Source organism: Ambystoma mexicanum, chromosome 5p (genome assembly GCF_040938575.1).
Source record: "Ambystoma mexicanum isolate Mex_15411 chromosome 5p, UKY_AmexF1_1, whole genome shotgun sequence".
NCBI lineage: Eukaryota > Metazoa > Chordata > Amphibia > Caudata > Ambystomatidae > Ambystoma > Ambystoma mexicanum.
Window position 1 is genome coordinate 799424066 of NC_090930.1, and position 20058 is coordinate 799444123.

Sequence of the window (20058 nt, forward strand, 5' to 3'; positions counted from 1 at the left end):
TTCATGGTCACCAAGTCTTGATTACTCATGGAAACTTTCCCCTTCAACCAAAAAAAAAAAAAGACAGTGTAAGCTGTGTGTATATGACGGCAACAGAGGTCCGGTTGTGTGGTTAGAACTAGCCCACTACCACTGATAATTGAAAATGTGGGCCCTTGCTGAAGGAGCCTAGCACAATGCAAAAAATCTATAACCTGGGCAGTGGTGCATTGCAGGATGGCCTATGGGCAATGGAGAGCGAGGAACCTCCCATTGTGGGAGGCAGGGAACACCAGCTTATAAAAACACCAGCAAACATTGGAAGGCATGTGGTTATCGCTCAAAGTCCATGGAAATGGGTCAAATGGAGTAACACAGGAGACTATTAATTCAGACTGTATTGGGGTGGCTCCTAACTCTTGCAAAGCATCACAGGACCATAAGGCTTCCTTAGAAAATGGCTTGGAGTATACCTTAACAGTGACAATAAAAAGGAAAAAAAATTATACCCCCCGCCCCCCGTCAACAAATGCTGAAGTATGGGCGATGCAGATTTGAAGTAATTGAGTGTTGTGACTCTTACAGTCTAGCAAGCCTGGGCTTGGCATGCCATGTGGTTGCTTATTCCCCAGGTCCCTCAGGTAGGGCTCTTCTGCCTCCCCTGGCACTGAGTCCCCCTACTCAAGCTCTGCTTATAAGCCCCATTGCAGCTTCTATAATACAGCCCCAACTGGAAGTAGGTTCCGCCAACAGCGCTCAGACTTTGAGTCCATGCATTTCCAAGAAGCCAAAATCCAGAGGGGCAAAGGTATGAATGAAGTCACTTTGTCACCTTTGAACGTCGTCCTCAACTCTGGTGAATGTGTTAGAATCACTAAGGGAGAAGTCCAGGTCCACTCAGGGATTTTGATGGAACTCACCAAAGAGGTTGGATTGTGTGATTCTTCCATGGTTGGTCTAAAGACTGCATTAAATACTGCAGTAAAGGATGCCCTACAAGAGCTCAAGATAGAACTAAAAAGGCAGGCCGCTGGCTTACATGACCTACAGAGTCTGCATAATCCAGGCAAAAAATAGATAATTAAATTGCGACGTTTCCAAAGGACCCTCAGTCGCTTTATTTTTTTATTTGTAATTTGCTGTGATGATCTTGTTTCCTTCTGTTGATCTGGGTGCACTCACTGGTAGAGTCATTGTGAAGTAGGCTAAGGGGTATTTGAGTTTTACAGAGCACATGTTGCAGTGTACAGATCTAGCCCTTGTTGCCCGGCCTTAGTCCATGCAGGGGTGTACTGATCCATTCCACAGAGAAGAGACAGCTCCTATGGATACCACCACCCTCACCCCCAGCCTGCTGTTTAGGGAGGGGCACTACACCTGCTAAAATACAATCACTGTTAACAGGAGATGGGCTACAACCTGAGTTATTTGATCACTAGATCACTAGTGGACACAGACACCACAGTGAATTGTATAGGGATCACAATGGGGACCCCTCTTTATATAATACACCATATATATATGTATTTATAGATCCTTTTTCCTAGGACACCCCTGGCATGACCTCCAGCTGACTGGGGACCTGCTACATCAGCTCATCCTTCTTTGGAGGGGTTTCAGGGACCCCTACAGTGAGTCTTTCTTCATCTGAGCTGCTCAAGGGAGCAACCTGGGACTACTACATCTATTGCTCTTCACTCGGGAAGGCCACCGAGTCAAACCTGGAACTTGATGTTCACCGCTCAATTCCATTAAGCTCCAGGGCTGCGCCTATCATACGCATGCTGTCTGGGCCTTAGGATATGGCCAGGCCCATCCAGTCTGGCCCCCGAACAGGCCAACATCCGCCACGGCCCAGGGCAGCCGAGCTGCTCCTAGCATAATCAGCTATGCCCCCTTGTATTAGTCCCTGCGGGGGCTCTCCACTCTTAGTGATATTAGGCTCTGGGGGGTCACTTGAGGCAGCAAGCTCCCCAGGTAAGTCTTTCTCTTTCTTCTCTCCCTTTTCTCTCCCCAACTGTCCTTTTTTTACTGTTTTTCTTTTCAAATCCTCTTTGGACTCTTTTCTCTCCTACCCATCCCATTCTTGGACATTGGAGTTCTGTACTGTTTTCTTTTTCTTTTCTTTTAATACTCCATCAAGCCCCATGGTGGGCTGGATGGTTTCTTCCAAAACACACACACAGGACATTTGCATAAATAAACACACACTACACTTTTAATAAAAAAAACGTTATTACCCTGATGTCTGTGTCTCTTATGTATCGATGTTCCCTTAGGGGACTAGCCTGGAACCACACTAGGTGGCCCCTGTTGGTGATGTTCCTCTTTTGCCTCTTCTCGAGGTAGGGGGCTATTTTCCTTAGTATGTGTTGTTTGAAGTGTGATTTTCTAGTTGTATTGTTAATCTGTGGGACGAATGGGCGATCTGGGGAAAACAGGATCCCTGAGTATTTTACTTATTCCATTGAACTTTGGGGAGACCCATTGATTCTGGTTATTTAGAAGGGAGTGAGGCGATGAGTCCCAAAGCATATGATTTCCTGGCTGCTCGACTGAGACGTAAGTTATTGTTGATCATGAAATACTTGACTGCATGTAGGCTTTGTTAGGTTTTGTTGCCTGCTTTTTCGGCAGGTTGAACGTGACACAGGTGTTGTCAGCTGTTAATTAGATGAAGTACTCTATCATGAAGAGCAATGATTTTAAATGACCCTTAAAAAGCTAAGTGGAGAGGATCGATACTTGAGGAACTCCCCTTTTAGGGGTAGTCTAGGAGATTTGAAATTTCCCAGTTTGACTTGTGCTGGTGCCTCTTCAGGAAACAATGTGAGCCAACCAATGGCCAGCCTGTTGAATTCCACTTTGGTTCGTAGTCGTCCAAGGAGGAAAGTGCGATCGACCATTTTTTAGGCTGTGGAAAGTTCTAACGGGACAGGAATAATATTTCTTGTTTTCACCCGTGTTCTGTGTGCCACGTGTGTTTTAATTCCAGAGTTTCACAGTCGTTTTACTTGTGTCACGATTACATGAGTACTTTTAAGGCGTAGTTGTATCTCTACCCACACAATGAAATGATACCATTAATATATGGAGATCGATTTGAAATGTTTTTTCACGATGCAGAGTAATACCCTTGAACGTGCATTTTTGTGCATTTATCATCATGGCAGATTGTAATGCCTGTAAGGCATTATAGAAGGCGCCTTCTATACAGTCACAGAAGGATACAAGTTCAGAAAATCCTCCAAAAGACTCTTACAAATCATTGAAGGAATTATTTCACCCTAAACGATCAATGCTATGTGGAGCTCCCACATAAACCCTTTGCAAATCCTCCTGTTGGGTTGTAGTTTTTTCTGGATTACAATGTGGTTGTTCAGAAGGGGCATGGTATGGCTTCAGGATTGGAGAGATCAAATATTGAGTCAGAACATCTGTGTATTTCAGTTTGATCAGGTGGGATAATGTGACCAGACAGTTTTAATAAGGTTAGGATTTTGGCTTCCCAGGACGCCATTTCATCCTGGCACCAAGGTTTTTGCGCTATCAGGAAAAACACAGGGGTTTCCCACTGAAATCCCACGTAACGAAAGAGCAAACAAACAAGAGAAATCAAAATACAACTAAGAAATAAATATGCCAATGGACATATTTGTAATTCCCACAGTGCTTGTAGTATTTACCATAATCATTATTAAATGATATGATATGATATGGCATTTCTAACGTGCCTATACACAAGTGTTTCAAGGCACAATGAGGCAAGGGAGGGGGAATAGAGGGAAGACAAAGAAAGCGATCTTACTAGGCCAGTTGACATTGAGATCGCACACGTGCAGGGGAATGCAGGTATTGTTGTTTGAGTCATTGTTCATTTAACAGAAAGAAAAGAAATACTTGCCCCGAGTTAGAAGGAAAGCCGGCATTGTCCCCAGGCATTAAGATGACTTTGATATATACTGTCAGGCAGGATTGAATGCACGATTTGAACAAGGCATTATGTCAAGACGGACATTAGAACAGCAAATACAGTCCAATCCCTGAAAAATAAACCTGGGCTTATCCCAGGTACAATCCCAACCTCTGCAAATCCCCGCAATAGAACCAGGAGTGTGATCATTTCTCACAATCTCAGCCAAATACACAATCCACGTTGCTCCTTTTTTCAAAGAATGTGTTCAGCTGGCAAGCTCAGCTGTCTCTCTGGAATGCTGAGTGCAGATCAGGTTTGCAAATGTGTATACATTCTGCATGTTGCAACAAACTTTAATATTTAACGAAAAAGACAGAATTCTGTAGCACGAGAAAAATATTTTCCAGAAGATGTGTGGCAGAACAGAAGCAGCATCCCCGCAGTACCATAGGGGGAAAGGCGGGTCCATCCCTACAGACAAAGATGCTAGAATTGACGTCATCTACATGCCATATAGATCAGCATTGCCAAGTGTGATTTGGATTGCATTAAGTGCATGCACTTCTTGTCAGAGGTCACTAAATAGCTTTCTCATTTAAATATAATTACAGATCTAAATACACTCAAAGAAAAAGAGTCTGTTACAGCTTGGACAAATAATACACTCATTTTAGACCATGCTTATACCCGAAGAACTCCTGTCTCGAGGACTTGTGATGCCAGTAAGGCAATGCCATGACCGAGTTCCCTGGAGGGTGGTAAGCTCTGGGGTGGGTTCGTTCCTTACCTTTGGCTGCCTGTGCTTTCCACTTTTCCCGGTTCTGCATCACCACCTCATTCCAGGTGTTTTTAAAGCTTTTGAAGTCCACAGTGAGTATCGAACAGTTCAGAGAGGCACTTCCCTCAGACCCGGTGCTCTTGACGCTTGTCCTTTTGACGTCCGAGGTGGAAATGCTGTTCAGGCTGGAACACAAGAGGCACAAGAAAGAATCATAGTGATATATAATATTGGGTATCTGAATGCAACGTGTATGAAAAATAAAAATAAATAAAATTTCCCTAGGAATAAAACACACATCCAAAGACAGAAGATTAGCTACCACTAAGAATAGTGGAGTGGGGCAATAAAGAACCCAGACGGGGAACCTCAGGCAAGACAGCGGATGGTGGAAAGGGTGTAATTGACTGTAAGATGGAAGAGTGGACCGAGTGAGGACAGATAGGAATAATTCTGTGCAAGGATGAAAGATTGAATGAGAAAGGAAGAGATGAGAGGAAGGGATATGTGCAGATGTTCATGGACATTCCACAGGAGGAAGGATTGGGGCTGGTGGCATTGTGACAGCCAATAGGAAAGAGGAGGCAAGGAATTAGAGGTAACATCTGGTGATTATGAATACAATAGACAAGAGAGCACTGGTGTAAAGAGAGATTAAGGATGAGGAAAGAAGGTACATCTGAGGACGGTGGGTGCACGTGCAGTAGGTTCATTGAAGGCTACAAAGAAGTTGGAGTGCAAACAAGAGAGAGGTGAGAAGGTCAATTGTATGAAAAGATAGAATGTATGTATCAAGTGAAGACGCAGATGTTGATTGTGAAGTGTTATCATTTGAGTCTTTGAAGATTTGAGACCGGAAGAGATCAAGCACTTGAGCAAAGACTGGAAAATTAAAGTCTGAGTTGCCAAAGTGTACCCGATTGCATGATCCCTGGCTTTTGAGGAATGAAGAATGAGCTGGAATATCTTTGATCTTAGTCACTAAGATGTATTCTTCAGACAATGGTCACATTCAGGTGGCATCTTGGGAAATGTTCTGTGAATCTTAAAGAGTCAGGCTCCCAAATTCTGTTTGATCATTTCAAAACCCTTTATAAGCACTATTAAAAGCGCATTGAGGTCGGCCATAACATTTGAAATGGGTGAATATTTGTCTTTTTAGGTATACATTTGAGACACCCTATGTAACAGGCAGCATTGTTGACCACGCGGACCAATGTTTTTTCAGGCATCTGACAGCAACTGACTGTGAAAATAAATGATGAAAGGAATAGTCATTTTTTCTCAGCCAAAGAACCAGGGTTGAAACTAAGAAAACGGCTTTAAATACAAATCTACAAATCTTCCTTGTTAATAACTAAAACTCAGTTGCCTTTCATTCTTGCCTTTCATCACAATGTCCCAGAATTCTGGCTCTGTAGCAACAATTGGACTGTTGCACTGGACCTAAATAAATAAGGACACGCGTCCCAGGACTGGGATGTATTGAGAATGAGGACTGCAGCACTGATTGCTGCACATGAAATATTTAAATCTAAACTAATTGTATATGGAAAGGGAAACACCTAACTGATCAAATAAGGCGCCTATGAGAATTGAAGTGCTTTAGACCATGAAATAATATCAAAACATTTACAGGGCTCTAATCCAGAAGGCTGTGCAAAATGGGGGGCTCTTGTGGGTCAATAGGACATTTCACCTGAAATGTATTTGTTGTCTTGGATTACTTTAAAACAACAAAAAAATGTTTTAATGAATCTGAATGCTGGGGTTTATCACCTGGATTTTATAGGATGGTATATTAAAAAAAAAAAAAAACACCAACTTCACGTTTTGCTTGCCGTGTGATCTGATGGATTGAGGCAAACTGCACAATAGGAACTGCACTGTAATCCGAGTACAAACCTGCTATAATCAATGTTTCTGCACACTGTATATTCTCTCATGGACTGTTTAATTTTTGTCCAGAATATATAACATATATTGTCAAATATAGACATTTTCTGATTTAGTGCTGAAGATAGGAGATACAAAGTTTTTCTTATATATATTAACAAAACATATTTGTATGGCCTGTAGTGTCACAAGACTATTAGGCAGGTGTTAAAATATATATATATAACATATATATATATTTTCATATAACCATTACTTCCTTTATTTGGTCCACATCAATGAAAAATCACGGCACACACAAGATTATCGTATCATAATCCTCCCAAGGTGTGGCAATTTAGTTTGCCAAAGGCATTAACGTGTTTCGCAGCAGCTTGCCGCTTGTTCACAACAACAAGTCTTCTTTACACAACACATTTAATAACAGAAAAAAGTGGTTAGAGGTAAAAAGAGGATCGAATTCTAAGGCTGACCATATCCAATGTAATACGTGTCGGCCATGTTTGCACTGATCCATATACATACGGTTGTCAATGTATATATACCAACTTAGTAGGGAAATAGTCTGTTTTTTATTTCTTACCACTTTGCACTGACTTGGTGTTTTTAAAGTCTCATTAGTCGATGGTGGAGTTACTGTGAACAAGCCACGCAACAGTGGCGAAACGAGTTAGTTACTTGCACTCTACTGGCATTTAGTTTTTTTGGGAAGATTTTATAAAATTAATGGATTTTTCAAATTAAAGTTTGCAATATTTTAATGAACGTCTTGGAATCTTGGCCCTTGCATTCAAAGGAAAACTCACGGGTAGTGCTGCACACCAAGACTGCGTTCTCTTGCTGTCAAGGACCATGAATCGAGAAACTCAGGCAAATCTATTTAATGTTACTTATTGTAGCAGGGCTCCCTCGCTTAGCCCCCTTGTGGTCAAACTCTATATGAAGCCTCAGGCAAATCTCATAGAGTCAGTCAAATTGACCATCTGTATGTACTCTGATGACACCCGGGTAGTTCTTTGGTTGGCGGGGGCTCCCTGGGTGCCACAGGTGTGAATTTTAAGTGTTGTAAGGAGGATGTGAGTGTGTGGATGCACCAGAACATACTAAACATTGTACCCCCCTCAAGTCTAAGATCTCGCTACTTAAAAATTCCAGTTCTACATCTGAAATCGATGACTGCCTTCAACCAAAAGCCATTGTAGGCGCTATTCACCCATGTTCTCTGCTAGCCTCGGAGGTTCATAATTGTGGGGTCCTTGAAATCCCAGATTAGTCAGGTCCTGCGTATTCCAACTATGCACCATTCACAGAGTATTGGATCATCTCACCTTGGTCAATAAAGTTCAACTCGTTAATGCTTCCATTTCCAGTCGACTAGATTATTCTAATGTTTACTGGAACATAGCACAGGGGCAACGCGCTGGTCTTGAAAGCAAGACCATGCAGAGCGACAGTGCTTCGAATCCCAGATCTGCGCTTAGAAACCGAACTCAGGTACGGTATTAGGCACGTTATAAAAAAACAGTTAAATAAATAAAATTCTACTTTGGAATGCTGCAGCCAGAAGGCGGTTGGACTGGGATTATAGAGCTCCCATTTCACTAGGCCTTCCTGCTTTGCATTGGCTGCTGGTCAAGGCACGAGCACAATTTAAAGATCCCTTTCCGGTACCTAAGTCAATCCTCAACGTTAGATCAATATTTTAGCAACATAGATTTGCTCCGCGTGAACCTAGCAGAATTCTTAGATCAGCCTCTCCGGGGCTGTTGAAAGTTCCCTTGGAAATGTCAGCCACTCTGGAATTCCCGTCCACCTGATGTCCACCTAATATCGGAGTGAGTGATAACCTTTTGGACGTCACACTAAACTTAAAGACTTACCTCTTCCTACGCCAGAAGCATAGCTTCTTCATCGCCTTGTATCTCTAGCCCCGGGATGCGAGTGCAGTGATTTATGAATGACTGTCCTACTGCCGTTTCTCAATGTTAGAAAAAAACTATCCTTAAAGCACCAGTTAAAAGAATTGTGACTTCCTGGACGTTTGTGCAAGTATGTATTTCCTTATTTATTTATTTGGGATTTGTACAGGACTGCACACCACTTTGCGAGCTGTGTAGTGTGGTGGCCAGCCTACTGTGCTGCAGGCAGGCAGATGCCGTCCATTGGTAGAGGCCAACCGTCTGATGTACATCATGTCGATGAACTAAGGTGGAAGGATGTATTCATTAATTAATGCTTTAAAACACACCGGTTTGTCATCTGTGTCTCTGCGTAAGGACGCCACACCACAGCTGGTGGTGTTCATCAATGAAGTGGAGCAAGCCATTAAGCAAACTGAGTAACACCACTTCGACCAGGTCTTTCCCTTAGTGGGGTGGATGTGGGTCTCATTTACAAGCTCTATGAAGTAGTCTTTGATTCAAGAAAAGAACCCTGTCAAGGTGGATCAGTCAGGAATAAGCACTTCTTTAAATACTGAGCTTTCAGAGGTTCTGGCGTGTGGAACAAAAATACATGTTTATCAGTGAACAACCCCCAGATGTGCTCTTCAGATTGGATGACCAACTGGGGCGGAAGGCATCCATTTGAAGATACATGCTGTGCAAGGCCATAAATGCCCATTGGCCCAGAGTGATGAGCGCCACTTCTGGCCAGGTAGACAACAGCAGTCCATCCCGCCGTGGGGAAAAAAGGCCACGGCCCAGGATCCAAAGTGCTGCTAGTGAAAAAGCCAAGCTCGGTTGATGGTGTTCCCAGCGCATGGGGCCAAATGGCAGATATGGGGTGCCTGGCGACTTCCCCTGGGTGGTAGCAGTGCCCGGTATAAATCAACGTAACATAACATAACAATACATCACTCTTTACAGCTACCGGTCATCGTGGCCATGAGAGGCCTGCCACGATTCGCTGGTGGTGCAGAAAGGGTGGCACCGCAAGCTCTACTGCCAATCTCACCTGGAACGCCTGAATCCAGCAAGGCCGGACCGCGAAGCTTCATCAATGAGCGGCGCCACAATCTTCTCGATCATGTCAGACAGCACAGTAAAGGTGGGCTCCACAATGAAATCAATGAAACCTGTGCAACACACAAAGAAACACGCCATCAGGCATGCCAATAAGAATTCTTTCCAGCCCCCTCTATTTTAAATTTCTAGTTTAACATGGTAGGCTAAATCCAGAGCAGTCCTGCGAGATAAAAGCAGGTGTTAAGAAGTAAGAGCTGCTTCCTGGAGCACCTGATTCATTCTTTGAAAATCAAAAAAGCTGATCTAATACTAAATACCCTATTGCCAAAGTAAATATGGTGGTTAAAGGGTAGAAGAAAATGTAGTGGACCTATGCACCCTCTTGAGCCACCCCTTCCCACTGCAATTTCCACTCACCACCCACCCTCCCTCTGCCTAGACTCCCCATTTCCGAAACCCTATTTGGTATCTTACCTCTCCTCCACACCACCCACCCACACCAACACTGGGTTTTACAACTGAGCTGTCAAGATTGAAAGAAACACAGTGAAAGAAAATACACCTTAAAATCAGCATCACTTTCAGACATCATTCCTCACAGCTTGAAGCTCCCCTTTCTAATCACCACCCCCATTTGCACCTCTTAAGGGACATGCCAAAGCACACAGCTCCTGCCCCTCATTACCCACACACAGCTGTGCCTGCTGCCAGCTAACTTGAATCATGTTTATTTACAGAAGACAAACAGTGATCACTGCAGGTGCTGCTTAGTGTGGTGGTGGGGAAATGGTATTTGTGTCCCAAGCCGGCAATCGAAATAAAGTGCTGCAAAAGTGTCTCAAATAAAGTGCTGCAAAAGTGTCTCAAATAAAGTGCTGCAAAAGTGTCTCAAATAAAGTGCTGCAAAAGTGTCTCAAATAAAGTGCTGCAAAAGCGTCTCATCAAGATAGTTCGGCCAGCTAATGACAACGGTCTATTACCTGCATGAAAGAGGTTTGAATCCCTACGGATGTAAGTGTATTTGAGACCACCGCCCACCATCCAGTAACAGACAGTAAGGGAAAGATGGGTTATTTCTCAGAAAGTAAGTGTATGTCATACCCTTTAGTTACAGCCCAGTTCGACCACTGAGAAAAAATAAAGTAGCCAGAATAGAAAATGGCATCTCTGGCAGCATAACTAAAGAAATTATTTGCACCAAGGTACTAATGGGTCAAAGGCATATTCATGTGTATATATTAGGAACATTCAGTCTATACTCAATATAAGGGCATTTAACAGCATCTATCAAGGTATCAAAGACCCACCCACATGCAGTGAGCAAACGTTTGGATTATGTTTGAACATTTAATTGTTCTTTCAGTAAGAAACATAATCGACTGGCTTTGGGAAATTGATGTGATGTAACTGCATTTTGGATAACATGGCGTCTGCCACGCGGGCAGCATTTGCTTTATAAAATACATTGCTAATAAAGTATGCAAAGTGGTGCAGATGCTCATAATGAGTTGTGTAATTTACATCATGCATTTCAGACATGATACAGAGCAAATAACAAGAATGCCATCTTAGAATTAGACTGGACTCGCAGCGTTTTCATAATTGCCAAATGTAAATTAACTTCAGGGAAATTCATACTTTTTCTCATACGTATTAATTGTGAATGTGCTCAAAATCTAAGTGGATTTTACTGTTTGGTGCAATAACAAGCTCAGCCCTATGAGGAAGATGCATGACCGCTCCGCGTTTATGACGCGTGGCCATCATGTATGCTAAAAACATATAATTATCTACGGATGCCTGCGCACTGGGCAGTGGACATGAACAAAGACACCCTCACCCTGAGACCCAGCCCCTTCTCATCTAATATCCTACAAGTTTACCCAATCCAGCAGGTACCCATGTGGCGAACCATGAAAAATGAAGCACACCCAAAGAACCCAAAAGTGTAAAAAAAAACCACCCCAGAGCTCAAATGAACAAATCCTACTACTACTGTGCAGTGCTACTACATCAAGAAAATAATTACTACTACAAACACTACATGACAAACCAACACAAGAATTGCCATCTGGCATGGGTGTGAATGCCCCAGATTTATTTTTTGTATCAAGCAATACAATTATGTGGGTAATTCCATCTCTGAATGGGAAATCTTCTATTCACATTCTCCTGCAGAAAACCTCGTGTGTACTAGTGCCTTGCTGCATCAGCATCCTAATTCACAGCACCTGCTCTACCAGTGGCACAGGTCAGGATGTGCACCCATGTTCCAAAAACTGTTAACTCTGGAGATCCTGTCTTGGTGCACAGTTAACTGTAAATATAGGCCATACCTGAGTTAGGACACATTGACCAGCATCTGTCAAGTTATCCCAGCCACATTAAATTGACATTGCACATGTGTGAGCCCTGTGGGCCCAGTTCAGTTGTGGAAGGGTTATGTGTATCCACCGAGACAGGTTGGACTCCGCCGTACTGGTAGGCAGGTAGTGTGGTGTCTTTCTTTGCTCATTTGTAAGGGCAGGTAACACCCCTCTCCCTGGGACAGCCACTCCACAGAACGCTAGCATGGGAGCAGAAACCAAGAGGCACACCAATTCATAGAAAGCTAGGCCTCACGACAGGGTATTGCATTTCTAAAAGCCTTTGATCCTATTGTGAAGGGAAATGGAGGAGCTAGGGTAGCCAGACAGGGATCTGAACAGTTTTGGGAGGGTTCTGCTGGCTTGGTACTTTCTGACACCCTTTTTCTTTTATGTCCCCTCCACTTCCTCTGGAGCAAAGCACTTTAGGTGCAACATCATAAAGTCAATGTCCACAGCTTTCAAGAGCAGGGATGTCACCCCTAATGCAGGCTAGGTCCAATAACCTGGGTACTTTTGCCCATATAAGAATATGACTCCCACCTTTTCTTTGAATCAAATTGAGAAACATCTTGAAGCATTGTTGGATCATCACAAGATTTTACTGGACCCTGCTGAGAGAGCAGTCCTTTCAAAAGTCCTCCAGTTGTGAGGTCAAGGCAGGTGTTCAAAGGCAGAGATCATCTCTGTCCCCTAACCATCCCCAGGGACCATTGGCGGTGATCTGCTGCATGAACAGGACCTGCCTCTCTGCCAGCCACAGCAGTAGTCAGAAGCATACAGTGTTGAAAGACCCCTGTAGTTCTGTGCCAGCTTCTCCATGTTTGGGAGCACAAGAAAATGACTACTTTTGTCCCTAAGCCCCTGGAGTGGGACTCACAGATCCCTGAAAGCCAAGACAACCGAGATTCAAGTGTTTTTCATAGTTTAATTGCTTGAAAAATGTTTCGAGAACTTTTCCAGGCATTCGAACCAGCAGGACCCTCCATTGTGCCCATTTGCTCTCTCCTGATCTTCACACAGTGCCAAGAATTCTGGTTTCAGCAGTGCTGACCACCAAGAGTGCAAACAAGGTACTATTGACTGCTAACTGCCTCCTTGGTCCATTTTGGGCACTAGAGATTGGTGAGGTCACTGTGAGCCCTTTTTTTGCTACAAGTACATATACCTTTTCAAGAAAATGGTTTCATTTGCTTGCCTTACCCTCCTGGTTCATTGCTGATAGTGCGATATGTACTATCTTTGTTTTTTCTGTGTTCTTACCTCAGGGGTGGGTTTTGTGTAGTGTTTTGCTAGTTAGTTATTATTGCACAGTTTGTGCTCAATTAAAGTGTATATATTTCTATAGAACCTTGATTAGACATTCCTTTATATTGGACTGTTATACTTCGTTGTTTGAGTTGATACTGAACCATATTCACGCCTCTCTTAAGAGTGTAGCCTTCCTTTGGCCATGTTACCACAAAAACAGAAGGAGGTATATCTCTTGGCTGCTCCTGTTTTGCCTTTATGATGGTGTTGACTGTTGGTCTGTAGAAATGTGAGTGCTGAGTGGATGTTTTAGCCTCTACTCCTATATGTACTCCTGCAGAAGTCTATTTGTCACAAAAACATGTTGGATTTACAGCAATATATGTTTCTTCTGTCCATTACCAAAATAGCAGAGGCATTCATATTTGACTATTCTCATAATTTAATGCTGTGCTAGAACCAAATCACTAAAACAGGGCATTAGTAAAGATTTGTGTGATGGGGAACTGTTCCACACTGAAACCCCTGACGTACCTCAACACCCCTGCCATTAGTATACAGCTACACATCGAATCTCCAGCACTACAACTCTATCATAAACCACCAATAGAACCCAACCACGTGCCTGATCTCCGGGCTGCTTATTGGAGCCCAGCCCACCTATGTTCTAACCCGGCACAAATGCACACAAGCATCTTTTAATTTAAATTCTTAGAACCTCCTGCACATGGATTGCGGTCACCGAGGGCGTTCCAACCACAAAGCGCACTAAGGCCATATAAATGGGGAAAGGGCGCTATATAAATGACTAATACAATACAACTGGCGTTTTCGCATTCATTTCACACAGTTCTTCTACATATTTAACGTGTTGATCTTTTTCTGATGTAATGCTGTCCAACCGTAACAATCCTTAATGCCTTTAAACATGATTCCTAAAGTCAAAGCCTTACTGAGCCTTCCAGTCTATTCTTTAGGGCATGATATTTAATGGGCTGCACTGGCCAGGGTCAGCTGCCATTTTTCTATATTGGAAAATGCACATTTCGACAAATTCATGAAGGAAATGAACTTGCCGTTATTACCAGAGACGTTCAAAACATTGGGGAACATTCTCAAAAAAAACGGTGCAGTAGCTGAGATGTGCAAGAGCATCTTATCATTTTCCCTGAAAAAGGTGCAGACCTTCAAATTAACTCCTTTACCCTCTTTGCCCATTTGCACAAATTAGGGGGCATTTCTGTGTGTTTCAAAGTGCCTCCCGCATCCCAAAATGGGATGTGCTTCAAAATACTCAGAAAACAGAGACATTGCCATGTTGTCTGTTTAGAAGAGGAGCAGGGAGATGTGCATTGTATGTTAGGGCCTTTCGTGACCTTGTCGTCCATTCTGGGTTTTTTAAGTTGACCAGCAGAAATAGGAACATCTGCTGTCTCACTTAGGTTTCTGTCCCTCAAACAGGGACACTTTGTTTTGCTTGTTTGCACCTCACAGTGACTGGCCATTGAATGAACTATTACTTTGAAATGCACACCCTACACCAACAATGGCTCTGGCAGAGCTGCCCTTCTGAAATGTGCAGGTCTACTTTGAGAATAAGGTGACATGAGCGTTAATAAAAGTAATGCAAATAAAAAAAGGGCACCTACTGCGTTCCACACAAAAACACACACTTAATAACACACACATTCGATGCAAACTACAATATGCACCAGAACCTGATGTTATGTGAGTTTGTGTTCAGTTCCTTGAACGTCATTTAGATGTCAGAGAGTTTGGCTCAGAGGACGATACATCTCATATAGGCCTGATATATTTTTTGCAAAGGCCAAGACAATCCACATTTTTGCAATATGTTATGACATTTATAATTTCTATTATTCGGGCATGGCCACTATGCAACATCTAATCAAGGACTCTATATGATCCTATTCCATACGGTGTATCTCTATAATTGTGAACCAAATGGCGCATTGGAACGAGTAATGATTGTTCACCTTCAAATCCGCACCAAATACCAACAGGAAGTTGTGTCTGAAAAAAATTGCAAAAGAGATTGTGAAACCTTGGCGAGTAACCCATATCGGCTAATCGTCCTGTAGATTTGGAGTCATGCGCTATTTAACTTTATTTCTTTGCGTCTCCTGAGCGAAACCACCAGTGAATGACCAATCCTCGCAGCAAATGGGGAATGAGGCAATCTCCCAAAGCAAGGACTGCTCTCCTTCCTTCGAGACCGTAAATCAAATAATATTGGGATGTTCTAAATTCACGTCAAAAGGATTACATCTACATCTCTTCTTCTTAATGGCCCTGCCTGTACTGAGTTGCAATCCATGATGAAATCCTAATGGAAGCTAAAATGAATTCTGTAGGCTTTTTTGATTAATCATTTTGTGTCTGCTTTTTTGGGTGGAAACGGGAGATAATTAGATTGCTCTAATTTCCTCAGAGGGCTGTTAATGCGTGAACCTGTCAAGTAGTGAGCGGTAGTTGCTGAACTGGTGTTATCCTATTACGGAGAAGAGCTGCGACTATGAACGTCTGAGTTAGTTCGTTAATAAGTCGTCATCATTATGTGGCCAATTTTCTTCCACACCCCTAATGGCACAGATGAGGGAGTAGCACGGGGTCACAAACTCACCACAAGTTTTTCCATATCCGTGTTGGAAAAGATTCCTTCCACAGAGCAGGACACGGAGATTGAAATCCACTCCGAGCCTGCCACGGTCTCCACCTGCCACAAATTTCGACACAGGTGGAGAGGGTGGGGTTCCTGTGAATTCTCCCCTCCCGTTTGTGTTACCAAAGAGGATGAGCAGTCTGTAAGAATCACGTGTAATGGGGCTCCCCATGGTTTTACATCAGGCCGCCATTAGTGATCAGTATGATTGTGTGCATGCAGGCATGGTGGTGATCACTGTGCATTCGCTGCATGCTGCTGTGTAAGGCACAGGAACCCAGGAATTCCCAGCGTCCTATGCTTTACATTGCATCATGAGTGGAATGTATTTCCAGCCTTGCTCTTACCAAAGGATGTTCTGAGCCAAGTTAATGGATAACACATGATTCACAGGGAATTGCAGGAGGGAAGGGCTAATTCTGAGCTTCCCAGAGCATCACCAATTTGCACTTGTCGTTTTATACCACATTTTCAAGGATTTCCTCTTCATTTTGCTGCACGCCGAAAATGGTACGGATGTGGTAAAATATCTCAGGTGAACGCTCTGGGTGTGTGATTTTTTTAATTGGATTCCCTGGATTTTTTGATTGGTTTCCCTGGATAGGGAGGGGCACTCCCACAAGAGCGCACTTAGCTCGCATCCTGGCCGAAACACTGTTGTGTTGACTCTCTGTATTTTGTGTGTTGTCTTTGTTCAACCCCACATTGTTCTGACAAATTGTTCCCCGATAAATGTGCTATCATATCACTAAATCCGCTGGTTTCCTTCCCAAGGACACCTTAGTGGACATAGAAGCAACAAATTGATACTACATATATTTAGCATGTGTACCCCACAAACTGGTTACTAAACCTCTATATGTACATTGGCTGGTGTATCTTTTGACTCAAATTACATGTATTTGAAACATCCACTGCAATCTAATTAAAACAATATTGCAGTATACAGTACGTTGTCAAATATGTGCCAAAACGATTAACTCTAGCACTATACTACTACTCAAAGGCAGTGGTTGTAGTTAGGAGTGTGTTTATTTGGTCTTCAGCAGCAAGACCCCCATGTCCTTACTCAACTTTGTTCTATTCACGACTACTTGAATCACACAATTATTAAGCCACCACAATTAGATGCCACCCTAGTGTCAGCTCTGTGAGCAGGGCTTAACTATGACAGGACTGATGTATATTGGAGTTTAGGCAGACAGGCTCTCCAGCTGCCATGTGGAACAATCGCCAGGATGCTGCCACTTTGTTTCTCCAGCATGTAGGGTAACACTTTCCCCCCAGTGCATAGAAACCTCTCCAGAAGGTCCCCTGGACCAGTGCTTCTGAAGCAGCAATGACATAACAAAGCAGTGCTCACAACGCGGTGCTGATCACTGAAATCCTTTTGAGGTGGGCATGTATGGGAAGGGGGCAGGTTTAGAGGGGCCATAGAGGGAAGACAGGTCTGGAGAAGTGCCCAACCCTTTTGCTTTCTGTTAGAGTTCTCTTCATTTTCATTTCCTGTCCCCTCCATTTCCCACAAACAACATACACTGGGTGTAATGTCATATGGCAAAAGACATTTGTTACAACAATGGGAACCGAACCCCATTAAAATAGGCTTGCTTTCAACCAATTCCCTGTAGCAATTTCCCTTTAAAAGGAGAGGGGACCCCTTCATTCATTGATTCATCTCTGGACCGCCACAAGAACAAGAAGCATTCATCTTAGCCTCTGTTGGGTATGTACTCTATTGGAATGTCTTCTTCCAGGGAGGTGAAGACATAAGGCATCCAAAGCAGAGGAGAGCTGTTCCATAACTATCCCAAGAGAAGAGTGAAGGTGACTGCTTTTGAATCAAGTCCGTACTGTGGCTGCATTGGGACAAGGAACCTGTCAGTGGAGGCGAAGAAACCCCTGCAGGTGCCAGCCAACGTTTACGCAGTGAGAGGGCACCAGAAGGACTCACCTTGTCATGGACTTCTTAAATTGGAACTCCCAGCAATGTAGAGGTCCAAGAGAAACTGGAATCCTGTTTCACGGCCTCAAGCTGCCTTCCACTTGCTTCATCCATTCTTCATTCTTTTCAAGCTGAAATGGCACCCATTGTTCTGCGTTTGGCACTTCACATGCTTCAAGCTGCTTACCTGCTTCTTCGTGCCACTTTGACACAATCTCCCAAAGATGAAAAGCACTGCAACCTCAACTCGACTGCTGGCTCACTGCTGTGGAAGCATCTGAATTGCAGCATCAAGAGCAACGCATGGACCCAACGGAAACTCATCTCGATCTGACGCAACCACTTAACGGATCTGCTGGAAGAGATCATTCACCCGCTGACTCAGCCAAGCTGAAACACCATTTCACCCAGTATGGACCACTGACCTGAATCTGTTTAGGCCCTTTGACTTGCACCATTTTTGCACTAAATCGAGCACCTACTTGATCCACACAGAGTATCATTTCTATGCCAACTCGCAGCTTGAGCAACCCACCTGGAACTGTCTCGATTGTGGCTTAACCACATAAAAGAACCCTGGCTCAAATCTATTGAGCACCCAAGACAACGAAACAAAGTACTTTGAATATGCCCATATTTGCGACCACAATGATTTAAGACCCCTGTGCTGTCATTTTCTTACAAGACACCTTCTTGAACATCTACAATGTGACAGTTGAGTGCCTGAATAACCCGGCTTATCTACCCAGAGCGCTATCCTTCAACATCTTGCATGTTCTGTGTTTCTTTACAGTGGTGGATATTTGCTTGTGTTTTTAGTTTAGTTATTTGCATTTTTATTTTTTCATTAAAAGGCTATTTAAAAAAAAAAAACTTGATTCGACATTCTTTTATTGTGGGGTATGTGTACTATTGCTGTTTCCGTTGCTACTGTTATCAGCCCACACTGCCCTGAGGATATTGCCTGCCCTTAGACACAAGGTGAAGGAGGTATTACGTTATTCACAACCAAGATATAAATGGAGGGGGATAATAAGGACCCTACTGCACAGAAGTCATGTTATGGTGGTCCCGCCCCATAGTTGTACAAAGCCCCTACTGCTTCTCCTCAGTTTCCCCTGGCACCCTGGGAGAGCTGAGACGAAACGTATACACACTGGACCCACAATGAAAAGGTGACATCCACCTTAAGAGTTCTAAACTGCCATCTGGGCAAGGGTATTCCTTTTTCCAGGTAATGTGAAGACCCCAAGTTGGAACGAGGAGGTTGCTGTTTCCCATACTGAGACATGTGTTTTTTTTATAAACCAATCAAAGCCCTTCCTAAAATGCCCTCCATCCCTGCTACATGTCACACCAAAAGTGAGCTGACTTTGGCAAATCAACGACTACCTTGGATCAACATAGCGATTCCTGCATCTGTCTGTGAGCCTGCTGTGACATTTCTCTACAATGAGGAACATGTGGATTCAAAATCTGTTTTCTAGAAGAGTTAATACTTTATGACTGCACCTCTCCCAAAAGATGGCTGCAATCCTGCCTTGCTGAAACGTGCAGAAAGCAGCTTAGTGAGAGGAAGCAGACCCCAATTTGCTGCTTACAATCAGAACTAAAAGCCTCTGCAATGTGGCCCGATCTGTGGACATGGATCCGAAAAAATCAAAATGGTGGCCTCCCATATTGGCACCTTAGGTTGCACACCTGTATTGCTGTGCACAGATGATTTGAGGACAGCTGGAGATTCCATAGTCCAATTGGGAGTTAACCAGTCCTGAGGCTTTCATGACACATAACTCCAACTTAGTGTAATTACACAATTAGAGTATCATTGGGCGGCTCTGCCGTTCTGTATAAAAAGCCATAGGTTTTGGAAATTCTGGGCGGTAGGAAGTGGATTTGTACCAAACAGGAGCATGTGCCATTGTGTGACATGAAGGCTAGAGGCACATAGCAGGTGGCAGAGAAATAGAGCACAGGAGAGGAAGTGGTGGAAGTTGAGAGGACCTATAAGGTGATAAAGTGAGGAACTAGGGTTAAGAAGATGATGGAGTATAAGAGCGAGGGATAGGACATAAAAGGATAGGGAGAAAAATTATCAGGATGTGGATGCGAGAACGATCAAAGGAAAAGAGGTGAGGGAGGATAAGAGGTGTATCTAGGAGTTGAAGGAGGGGGAGAGGAGTGGCCTAGAGAAGGAGGAAAGAAAAACTGAATGGATAGAGGTGGATCAGAGTAAAAAGATGTGGGTGCTGCGGCAATAGCGAAGAATCAGAGGGTG

The 20058-nt window shown here is 43.4% G+C and overlaps 1 protein-coding gene across 7 annotated transcripts in view; it reads right to left on the bottom strand.

The window, feature by feature from the left end:
- The window catches only part of PDE1C (phosphodiesterase 1C), a 2232090-nt gene that overhangs the window by 315552 nt on the left and 1896480 nt on the right, over positions 1-20058 (bottom strand). For all 7 annotated transcript variants that reach the window (XM_069613219.1, XM_069613222.1, XM_069613221.1 and 4 more), the window contains 2 exons: positions 9525-9645; positions 4683-4858 (listed from right to left, as the gene is read on the bottom strand). In XM_069613219.1, coding sequence (XP_069469320.1) covers positions 4683-4858; positions 9525-9645 — 297 coding nt within the window. The remainder of the gene's footprint in view (positions 1-4682; positions 4859-9524; positions 9646-20058) is intronic.